The sequence below is a fragment of the Hippoglossus hippoglossus genome, chromosome 17 (genome assembly GCF_009819705.1).
Source record: "Hippoglossus hippoglossus isolate fHipHip1 chromosome 17, fHipHip1.pri, whole genome shotgun sequence".
Classification (NCBI taxonomy): Eukaryota; Metazoa; Chordata; class Actinopteri; order Pleuronectiformes; family Pleuronectidae; genus Hippoglossus; species Hippoglossus hippoglossus.
The window spans coordinates 10,754,829-10,766,178 of record NC_047167.1 but is presented as its reverse complement, the minus strand read 5'-3'; the positions used below and the strand labels follow the sequence as shown (position 1 = coordinate 10,766,178).

At 42.0% G+C, this 11,350-nt stretch overlaps 1 protein-coding gene across 5 annotated transcripts in view; it reads left to right on the top strand.

Moving 5' to 3' along the window:
- Nucleotides 1–226: 226 nt before the first annotated feature.
- Nucleotides 227–11,350, top strand: part of dnah9l (dynein, axonemal, heavy polypeptide 9 like) — a 70,501-nt gene continuing 59,377 nt past the window's right edge. For 3 of the 5 annotated variants that reach the window (XM_034612792.1, XM_034612791.1, XM_034612790.1), the window contains exons 1-27: nt 227–350; nt 1,887–2,082; nt 2,294–2,393; nt 2,735–2,946; nt 3,052–3,285; nt 3,565–3,732; nt 4,247–4,363; nt 4,608–4,745; nt 4,935–5,059; nt 5,475–5,670; nt 6,228–6,332; nt 6,449–6,640; nt 6,858–7,058; nt 7,160–7,495; nt 7,601–7,678; nt 7,757–7,812; nt 7,917–8,037; nt 8,125–8,294; nt 8,472–8,694; nt 8,791–8,907; nt 9,104–9,190; nt 9,327–9,485; nt 9,716–9,799; nt 9,907–10,065; nt 10,314–10,436; nt 10,762–10,884; nt 11,119–11,343. In XM_034612792.1, coding sequence (XP_034468683.1) covers nt 1,990–2,082; nt 2,294–2,393; nt 2,735–2,946; nt 3,052–3,285; nt 3,565–3,732; nt 4,247–4,363; nt 4,608–4,745; nt 4,935–5,059; nt 5,475–5,670; nt 6,228–6,332; nt 6,449–6,640; nt 6,858–7,058; nt 7,160–7,495; nt 7,601–7,678; nt 7,757–7,812; nt 7,917–8,037; nt 8,125–8,294; nt 8,472–8,694; nt 8,791–8,907; nt 9,104–9,190; nt 9,327–9,485; nt 9,716–9,799; nt 9,907–10,065; nt 10,314–10,436; nt 10,762–10,884; nt 11,119–11,343 — 3,942 coding nt within the window. In that variant the 5' untranslated portion in view covers nt 227–350; nt 1,887–1,989. Of the gene's footprint in view, nt 351–1,886; nt 2,083–2,293; nt 2,394–2,734; nt 2,947–3,051; nt 3,286–3,564; nt 3,733–4,246; nt 4,364–4,607; nt 4,746–4,934; nt 5,060–5,474; nt 5,671–6,227; nt 6,333–6,448; nt 6,641–6,857; nt 7,059–7,159; nt 7,496–7,600; nt 7,679–7,756; nt 7,813–7,916; nt 8,038–8,124; nt 8,295–8,471; nt 8,695–8,790; nt 8,908–9,047; nt 9,191–9,326; nt 9,486–9,715; nt 9,800–9,906; nt 10,066–10,313; nt 10,437–10,761; nt 10,885–11,118; nt 11,344–11,350 lie in introns of those variants that run through there. The other 2 variants (XM_034612793.1, XM_034612794.1) reach the window with 2 other exon arrangements.

Sequence of the window (11,350 nt, the reverse complement as noted above, 5' to 3'; positions counted from 1 at the left end):
CACTACAGAGTAATTTGTACAGTTGACTCTATTACTTGTAGAAAAATAAATGATGAAAGGGACATCATGACTCGAGAGGGGACGGGGGCCACAGAGGCTCCTCTTGTGCTTGTAACCACTGTGTCCACACTACCGCCTGTGTGACCTCTGCGCGCTCAGGTGCTGGTGTCGGTGCTGTCCAGCGGCCTGAACCACGAGGCCTGGCCTCAGGTGGTGTGCGAGGACATCCACCGGCACCTGGAGAGGCTGAGGAGCCGGGTGGTGACCCTGAGAGGCCGCGCCGAGGGACACACGCTGCTGCCGCTGCCTCTGAGCGTGGAGCGGGCTCGACCCCACGACATTGCCCTCAGGTGCGTGTGTGTATTGTGCGTGTGTCGGTGTGTGACTGGACGTGTCGGGAACAGAAGTGGAATGAAACAAGTCTTGGCTAACAGCTGAGTAACTGCTAGCTTAACTTCTCTCTTTATGGCGCATTTCTGACGGTGAAAACCAGAAACATTTTGTTCTCTTCGTTATTTTTCCGTCAACTTTTACAAAAAAATATATTATTCTCTTTGTTTATTTCCTGATAAAACGTTACTTACCACATGTCCATGGTAAAATACTCGTTTTAACCGGTGCGAAGTGAACACCTGTCGCCGCTGCTGTTGTCATGTGCTCCGTAGTTAGTTTGTGGATACTCGGTCACACCAGCCGCACTTTAAAAATTGATTGGCGTCTATACGTGTTCTTACGGTAAATGTCCTTGGAGCGGAAACAAGGGCGAAGACAAACGTTAAAAATGTAATGACACTTATTACGGAAGACATAACAAGTCTAATGAAATTTAATATTATATAAATATATATATTTTTTAACAAAACTTAAAGGGAAAGTTGGCTACTTTTTCATTATAGCACTCACAACTAGCTCATATTAAATATAAAAAGAAAGATCCTTGAGAGGTGACACAGGTGTTTCACCTCCCTCTTCTTCATGGTGACCCCCACTGTCTGTATGTCATGGTTCAGAAGATTCTACTGTAGAATGTCTGAGAAAATTAAAGGCAATGTTGCTCACGTTTTCATTATGGAACTCATAACTTTCTCATATTAAAAAATATTATTTTTTAAATCCTTGAGAGGTGACACAGGTATTTCACCTCACTCTAGTTCATGGTGACCCCCACTGTCTGTATGTCAAGTTGAACAAGAGTTCAGAAGAGTGAGGTGAAAGTTGTTCTTTGTCTCCTCAAGGAATTTTTTTAATAATATTTCTAAGAGCAAGTTATGATTGCCATAATGAAAATGAATCCAACATTCCCTTTAATTTCCTCAAATATTCTTCAGTAAAATCTTCTGAAGCTTGACATGCAGACAGTGGAGGTCATCATGAACAAGGGTGAGGTGTAAATTCTTTAATTTTAATAATATTTAATAGTGGCACATCATGAGTGCTATAATGACAATTGAGCTGACTTTCCCTTTTTCTTAAAAGCCTATATATCATATTCCATTTCATAATACTTGTTAATTCCGTGTGTGGAAAAGCAAATCAAATGTCCATAATAAGTGACATTATACTTTCAACTCTTATTTTCTGCCTTTGTTCCGCTCCAAGCACCTGTAACACAACACCCGAAATAGACGCACATCAATTTTCAAGCTGCGGCTTGTTTGCCCGGGGCCCCAAGCTGAGAGCCCCCCTTGAGAATGGCTGATTTACAGCTCCAATAATTTCGTGAGAACACCCTTAAATGTCTCTAATGTCTTGTTACAGTCAATGTCGATTGTGTCTAACTGTTTTACAACTGATTTAAAAGTAAAATAATACTTTTGTCCTATTCCTCATTTGCTGACTACACATGCCACTGCCCATATTGTCATATCTATCTCTGTCTCTCACAGCCCCACTGGTTGGCCACTGGACCATGGATTGTTATACTCTATAGAAACAATAATAGTTCAGTGGTCTGGGCAGATATGGAACGTCCTGAAGAAAGACTCTGGTATGATGCTGCTTCGTGGAGACCACCCGGGCCCCAACGTCGAGCTCCAGTTTTGGGCCACTCAGAGAGAAAACCTGCTGGGCATCCAATCGCAAGTAAGAGATTGGTTCTGTGGAAGTTGTGCAATCAGTTCAAAATGTGAACTGGTGTGGCAGTTCCCATAGTGGTGTTTTAGTTTACAGAATGTATTAATGCAATGTCAGATATTGATATTAAGAGATGTTTGGTCCACAGTTTGCCTTAGGGCACTCTGAACATGTTGCATGACAGGTTATCTACATCCTACTATCATTTCTTTCTTCTCAGATCCAGAGCCCCAAAGTGGAGCGGATCATGGAGATCCTGAGGAGAGTCAAAAGTAGTTATTACTCCTCCTTTAATGATGTCTGCCTCGAAGTCAATGAAGGTAGATCAGCATTACTAATCTTTTATTAGGGATAATTCATTTTCTCCTTTAGTTTTCCTTAATGTAATTCTTCAAATATATAAGCAGCTTCTGTTTTTGTACAAAATTGATTCATATCTAATCAGATAACTTCTTCTGGATTTTATATTTATACTCGAGTGCTGCTTTCCTTGTCTTTTTGTGTCATCATGCTCATTCAGTAATGATGGGCAACAAGCAATCACATTTGCTTAAAATCTAAAAACACAGCTATTAGTCCCCTGATTGATTTTATTTCAGTTAAATTGCCACCGCATTACGGACATGTTATATATTAGTATATCTGTATATGATCATTATAGCTGTGCTGGAAGCAGAGGACATAGATCTGTATTTACGCCCTCTGAGGAGATTGATCAGCAGCTTAGAGGAGAGGACCTTCCCTCAAGTCGACGTTCTGCTGCCTCCTCTCTTCCACACTCTCTGTCTCATCTGGAGCCATTCCCAGTACTACTGCATTCCAAAACGTATGGTGGTTCTCCTGCAGGAATTCTGTAACCTGGTCATTGAAAAGGTACACTCATTGATCTTTACATTTATGTGAAAGAAATTGAAAGAAAGGCTGAAAAACTAGGTGACTTGAATAACTGTTCAACCAACTTATTGTGTTTTTCCTCAGGCCGTTGCCTACCTCATCCCAGAGGAACTGTTTAAGATGGAGCTTGAAGAGGGGCTGGAGAGGGTCCAGATAACCATCTCAGTTCTACGCACCTTCAGGCAATTGTTTCACACTCACCGCCAACGGATCCCTGAGTACTACAGACACAGCCACAATGTAAAACTGTGGGACTTTCCTGCTACACTTGTGTTCCAGCGCTCAGACCGCATCATTGAAAGGCTGCTCATGATTGAGGTACATAGGTTGACAAGCATAACTCTTGTCAATTGTACAGTATGTTTGTGTGTGTGTGTGTTTTTTGGTTGGTTTTATTGTTATTAAAAAAATAAGATGCTTAAACAATTAATCTTGTGATTATTTTAAACACATTTTGCATCAATTAAACTGCTGAATATTCATTTTAAACACATATTTTAATTTATTGTAGTAGAAAAACTGCCACCACACAAAAAGTGTTTTTAACTATCTTTCCCCCACCCTTACCCATCAGTAGCTTTTTTCTCTCTCATACAGGAACTTTTTACATCAGCGCTGGACTTTCTGAAGCTGGAGAAGGTTGAGCTGGGTGGATCCAGAGGGAAAGTCTTCAGTGAGATGGTCTTTAGCATGAGCGAGGAGTTTCATGAGCGCTGGCGGGCTCTCAGAGAGGGCAAATACGACCCCCTGGACTACACCAGCGATGTGAGACCTAAATGGAGATTGTAGAGTTGTCTTTGATATCACACTGCTATTTAATTAATAAGCCCCAGAGGGGTGTGATTCACAGCCATTTAAGTGGAATTGACAGGCACAACCAAATAATAAAAAAAATAATTAGATGTTATTTTTTGCCCAGCAGTAGAGTAATTGAAAAGTAAGAAACCAAAGTGGTTGCTGAGCAACACACAAGAACCAGTGACAGCGGTCATAATTTGTCAGTGCATCAATATTTAATTTACTAGATATTTTACAGCTATTTTACAACATCTGCGACTGTGACTCAGCTAATCTGAACTGGAACTCAATCAGAAATTGATCTGTGATATCATATAATTTTTTGTAAGTGTGTTATTCCAGCAAATTTGGATCAACTGCTGATATTTTTGCTCTAAAAATTATATAATAAAAATTGCCTTACAATAAAAGAGGACTGAAAGTTTTATATTTCAGAAAGAGGCTGAAAATATCAATCTGTCTAATCCCATTTTGTGTCCAGGATTTTGTGCGACACTACAGGTACTTCATGGAGCAGAACAGAGATTTTGACCAGAGGCTTGGGACTGTCCTCAATCTGGCTTTCCACCACTCCAAAAATCTAAAGTCAACCTTTAAGGTATGTCTGTTACACCTGAAGTTCCCAAACGATTCCATACTTTACAAATGCACGTTCAGACCATCAAGGCACATCACGTGAAGAGCACTGAACATGGTAACAAACTACACTCACATGCAGCATTCTGTTCTTATTGGGAATTTCAACTTGTTGGTGTTTAATATGAAAAGTCAGGAAATCTCATATTCATTCCCATGTATGGTCTAAAATGTGCTCTTAAAATGATGTTTTTTGTCCCATCTAGTTGTTAAAGATTTTTGGCACCCTTCTCGAGAGACCCGGGATCCACCAGCTGTTCTCTCCGAACTACAACATGTTGTTGACCATGTTCAACCAGGAAATAGACCAATGTCAGTTTATACTTGATCAACACAGAGAAGCGGTAAGAGGGGTAGAACAGGAATAATTATTCTAAATGGCCAATAACCTCATTAAATTATGTTATAATTGGAAAGTCTCCATAAGCTCATTATGAGACACATGGCTCACATACTTGGCGAAACATGTGTGGTTAGAGATTAATTAATATGTCTCAGTCATGAACCAAATATATGAGGCCTTTGTTTTTCAGCTGCGCTCAGGCTGTGCCGTCCTGGGAAAAAATATGCCGCCAGTGGCTGGAAACCTCAAATTGTCACAGGAGCTTCGGAGTCGCATCCTCACCAACAGGAGTAACCTCTGCCAGCTGGCCTATATGTGAGCACTCTCCCTACTCACACACACACACAGTTACTCCACTCCAGTGTGATTTGAGATCCAGCAGATCTGTTGTCCTGATAACCATAAAATGATTGATAGAAACACAAGTAGAACTCATCAAAACTCTCAGACAGTCACTTTAAAACGTATAAATTTAACTCTTGTCTATATTCCAATGCAAAAACATTCGGAAATCTTCGTCTCACTTGCAATGTTTACTGTAATTATCTATTTTTTTCTTTAAAAAATGTAATTCTTCATATCAGCTTAATATCAGTATTTATTCGAGGAGGTATCAGTTTTTTTTTAAACAATGTTAATCAAATCCTGGAATAAAATTGCCAAAATGTGATTTTCTGGTCAAAACACACAAGCTATGTACAAGAGGCCTCTTTCCCTCTCTCCCCTCCAGGCCTCTGGGTTGTGCTGAAGCAGACGCTGTCCTCAAGAAGTGTGAGCGTGTTCTGGAGGTTCTGGACCAGCATGATGAGGAGATGTTCTCAAAGTGGACAGAGGGTCTGGAGGAAATCTGTCAAACCCACCTTAAGGAGCCGCTCCTCACCCTGGACACCGACACAGGCCTGTTCCAGGTCAACTTCAGTCCCGCTGTAAGCACAAAGACGATGCACCACCAAGAAACACATTAAACATTTTTAATGGAGCTAAAATAAAATGTACGTGTTTTTATTTGATGTGGAATTGGTGCATAAGTGTGCCAACAGTCATACCTGCTCACAGATAAGATAAGGGATACACACATAGAACTACTATATATCATTTATTGTCCAAAACATTCTATTTGGTAAGTTGAAGTAATACCATAAATAAAATGCAGAATCATCTAGATATAGTACCAAATGTGGTTTGCTTTGAATAAACAGTCAGAAAAACAAGATGATGTTTTCTGTATGTGTCAAGGTGTCAACCTAATCTGATGTATTGTACACAGTTCTTCTTATGTACCGTTTAATGTCAATTTTAACTAAGTTTCAAAGATGACTTACCTACATATATATCTACCTCACAACTATTCATTAGCCTTAACAAGCACCTCCATTTTATGATGCTAATCCTATCAAATCAGATGTATTCCCACAGAGGTAAAAGGAAAAAGAAACAACATTAACTTTAGTTTAACTTCATTTTCCCCTCCGCTCTCTCCTAGTTGACATCAGTGCTGAGAGAGGTGAAGTATCTGAGTATGTTGAAGAACCAAAACATTCCTGAAGCCGCTCTCCATCTCTACTCCAAACGGGAGAGACTCTACATGGTGCGTCCACTGGACATTGGGTCGGGGAGCTGGCTGTATATATGTTGAGCTGGGTTTGTCGACCTGTAAAATATGTCAGAACCCATCATGTGAAACACTCATTTTGTATGATGCAGCACACACAGACGCTGACCTTGGTGACCCAGTGGTACAACCGGCTCCAGAGCACCATCCTGGCTGTGGAGGTGGGATTGGTGAAAGATGCGATGGACGAGGCAAAACTTCAGCTAGAACCGACCCTCCATGAGCTTACGTGGGCTCAGGATGACCTGTGGGACTACATTCAGAGCACACGGGACATGGTCAAGGTACTGAACATTCAATGCCTACACATGTTAATGCTCATTAAAGCTCATCTCAGATGCATGTTGAGAATATATTAAACAAACTCGTGGTTCATCTTAGAGTTTGTTTAATAGTATGTGTTGCGTACAAATGTAGCATGAAACCTGTTATTCTCCTTATGTGGTACCTCATTTGTAGAAAACTGGTTGTTACGGTTGTTCTCTTTTTTGCCATCGCTAGAGCATCTCCAGCCGTGTCCAGAGGAGCAAAGCTAATGTGGAAGCTATCCAGGCTCTTATGGGTAAATTCAGCCACCGGGCCTTCATCACCAGAAAGAGCTGTGGTTCTACCCTCCTCCTCTTCTCTGACATTGAAGAGAGTGTTTCCAAACAGCATGCTCTCATCACCAGTACAGGGGAGCAGATACACAAACTATTGCAGGTGCAGTATATTCACACGCCTCATTTGTGATTCCAAAGAAAAGGACACTTCCCGACAGTGTAGAGGTTAACATCTTCCTTATCTCCCTCACTGCACTCCAGGAGAACCAGTCTCTGCTGGGCGTGACAGACCTGGACAGCAGTGAGTGGAGGGGCTACACAGACTATGTGGATCGTATGATCCTGACAGGCTTCTCCACTGCAGTACGCTGCTCCCTGCAGTACCTCATGGACAACACAGATGCAGCCCAGCGTATCACACCACTGTTTGAAGTGCAGCTGGTACTCAACAGCAATGAGATGACCTTTGACCCCTCACTGGACTTAAACCACAGTCGTAACTTCTATGAGATTGTGGATAAGACGGTGACTAACATCACAAACGTGGCGTCCTTCATTCCCAGAGTGGCAAATCATAAAGGGCTGGATAACTATCAGGTGTTGTGCAGATTAAATTATTGGCTTGTACCCTGTGCAGCCATTCGTCAATATAAACGGCTTTAACACTGCCACATCACGCTGTCTTGTTTCCTCATCTTGTAGGGCGACATAAACGAGATGGAGGATTTGACGGAAATGTGCCATGTAATCCGCTCTCGGGCACGTGCCGCTATCACTAAGGTAAATGTTGGTTTCTGTCCACACACTCATTTACTGTACTTACATGCTTCTAATTGGACAGACCGCTTTGATTTTCAGGCCAGGGAATACCAGGGATCGTTTGCTAGCTACCGTTACCTCTGGACTGATGATAGGTCAGATGTGGCTTTCTGTTGTTCTGTGTAATTACATGAAAGAATATAAATATCATTTGGAGAAAAAAAAAGCAAGGCCAAAGTCTTTTTCTTACATTTCACAGGTCTGAATTCATGAGGCAGTTTCTGCTCTATGGCCATGTGTTAAGTACAGAAGAAGCTGAGCTGTACGCCGACTATGAACTAAAGAAGAACCCACCCACCCTGGATAACTTCAAAGAGCAGGTGGGCTTCACCAACCTTCAATATGCCTGTATTTAACCACAATTTATTATTTGTATAGACCTTTTATTATATCTGTCTTCATTCCAGATCAACCTATTTGAGTCTCTGTATGTCCGAGTGAGCAAGATGGAGGACAGGAGGGTGTTCTGTGGCTGGTTGCAGCTCGACATCAGACCCTTCAAGCTCACGCTGATGAACGTCATCAAGAGGTGGAGCTGGATGTTCAAGGAGCACCTGCTGAACCATGTGAACCAGAGGTGAGACACAAGCACACACAAATAACAAGAACTAAAAGTATTATGCTGTAAAAGAATTAGTCAATTGTAAAATTAACAGTCTCTTTTTAATTTCGACTATCGTTCAGGACACTTCTTCCTTTTCCTCTCCCTTGACTCTGAAACCTAATATCATCCTTTGTCCTCTCCATCTCGCAGCGTGAGGGAATTATCCTCTTTTGTCCAGAACACAGCCCACGGTCTCTCTAATGAGGTGTCAGATGGCGACTATGCAGGTCTTGTGGACATCATGGGACACCTCATGGCCATACGAGACAGACAGATCAGCAATGAACAGCACTTCAAACCTCTCAAGTCTACTGCTGAACTCCTCAAGACCTACGGACAGCAGCTGCCTGAGAGCGTCTACTCGCAACTAGAAGTGTGTCCCATTGCAAAGATGCATACAATGGATGGTAGCAGAATATGTTTATTTATTGGTACATTACATTCCTTTCTATATCACTACAAAACACAGGATCTGCCAGAGAAGTGGAAGAGTCTGAGGAAAATTGCCTTCGCAGTCAAACATGAAGTGGCACCTCTACAGTCAAATGAAGTTTCAGTGATTCGCAGGAAATGTGTGCGGTTTGAGGTGAGGCTGTGTGTGAGTGGGATAGGATGTCAATGAGGCGGCCCCTAACAAAGAGCTCAATATCTGACATATAAACCTGCTGATCACTTTCTGTCCTGCATTATACATGACTGACACCCCACACAAGGTGAAAGCAGACATAAAACCTGGAGCATCTATAAATCCTGAATGTCCTGGTTTTCCCCCCATATTTTAGGTGAAACAACAGCAGTTCAGAGAAGAGTTTCGTACTGAATCCATCTTCAAGATCGCTGTGGAGGAGCCGTATAAACTGATTGATAAAGTGAGATAAGAAGTTTATTCAAAACTAATACTCATTGCTGGTCACACCCTGTAGTATACAGTTAAAAAGAATATAATAATTCCATTGTTTAAATAAAAAAACAATTCACAGCATTTCAAAATGTCCTTGTCTCCAGTCTAATCGAGCAGTAGCATTGATGGAGGCAGAGATGAAGAAGCTGCAGGACACAGCTGATCTATTTGAGGTCAGTTTCCCAGACTACAAGCAGCTGCGCCGGTGCCGCTCCGACATCATACTGGTCAAAGCAGTCTGGGACATGGTCATCTTCGTCAAGGTACAAAATAACAATAGTTTGGCATTTGATTTTTTTTGTGACCTCCATAGATTAACCATTTAAATAATGCGGACATTGCAACATAGTGAGGATAGTCAGGATTTGACAGCGTGTTTTTGTAGTTGACACTGCTTAGACTTCCTTTTAGGCTATAGGAGAAACTACATTTTCATCTGTAAATATCACCAGAGAATCTCAGATTGAATATTTCATTCTCCTCTCCATGGCAGACCAGTATAGAGGATTGGACCAAGACTCCATGGAAAGAGATCAACGTTGAGCAGATGGACATGGAGCTCAGACGATTCGCCAAAGTACGACAAGCTCCCATTGACAGACGGACATAATCTTAAATTCTTTGCGAGGGTTGAAGCCAACTGTAAAACTGTCTGTCTGACTATCTGTCTGTTGCACACTAAAGGAGATGAAGATGTTGGATAAGGAGGTGCGTGTGTGGGACGTCTACATGGGTCTGGAGTCGACTGTGAAGAACCTGTTGACGTCTCTGAGAGCCATCAACGAGCTGCAAAACTCTGCAGTCAGAGAGAGACACTGGCAACAGCTCATGAACACCACAGGGGTATGAGACTCTGATGCTTCTCAATGCCTCATACCACTTCATTCAATATTATTTCATTACGGATCACATTCTGCACTGTACATGTGTCACTATTGATCTAAGTTCTGGTCCTCTTTAATAGCCCTCATGTACTGTACCATCATTGAACTATCCCCTCCAGGCCTGAAATGACCAGCACAGTTGAGGGAACCCAATTATCCTGCTCTGAAACATGATCCCACTCATGGCTGCCATGTCTTGTTTGTCAGGTCCGGTTTGTCATGGGGGAGGGCACCACCCTGGGGGACCTTTTGGAATTACAGCTTCACCGGGTGGAGGACGAGGTCAAAAACATAGTGGATAAGGCCGTGAAAGAAATGGCCATAGAGAAGGTAAGAAGACAGTGACTAGTAACAGTATACTGGCTTGTATATTAATGTAGTAGTCAGCTGACAACAATGCAATTTTGAAATATTTGCAAAAACTAAAACAGACTACACTACCATCCACACATTTGACCATTAATAAACTCCAATTATATTCTTGAATCAGGAGAATATGATATATGATAGGATTCCTTCACCTGTGGTAGACTAATAAATAACAAGGTGAAACCTGAGATCAGGATGTGTATGTGTGATGAACAATAAACTTTATCCTTATCCTACAGCTCATTTTTTAAGATAGTTCAAATGAAAATGTTCTGCTTATGCTTAGGTTTTGGCAGAGATAACCCAGACATGGAGTGTGATGTCATTGTCCTATGAGACTCATACCAGCACAGGAACCCCTCTTCTCAAAGCTGATGAGAATCTGATTGAGACACTGGAGGACAACCAGGTGAGTGTGTGTTACTGTGCTGCTTCTCTCAAGTGTGTGATATGCACCTTCTTGTAGTAGTTCAATGGGTATGTCGTGACCTGATATTTCCTAATATACATCATCACACTGGCAGGTAGCTGAGCAAAAACCGGAACGGTATAAATTCATAGTGAATGGTTAATGCAGAATATTTTTCATTTGTGGCTGCGATCTTACAGATAACTGTAACACTGCGGTTGTATTACTCTTCAGGTGCAGCTGCAGAACATCCTGATGAGTAAGTATGTTGAGTATTTCCAGGCAGAGGTGAGTGGATGGCAGAAGAAGCTGATGGTGGCCGACCTGGTCATCTCCTCCTGGATGTCTGTCCAGAGGACCTGGGCCCACCTTAACGCCATCTTCACCAACAGCCACGACATCCGCTGCCAGCTGGCCAGCGACGCGGAGCGCTTTCAGGGAATCCATACTGACTTCCAGGTACCAT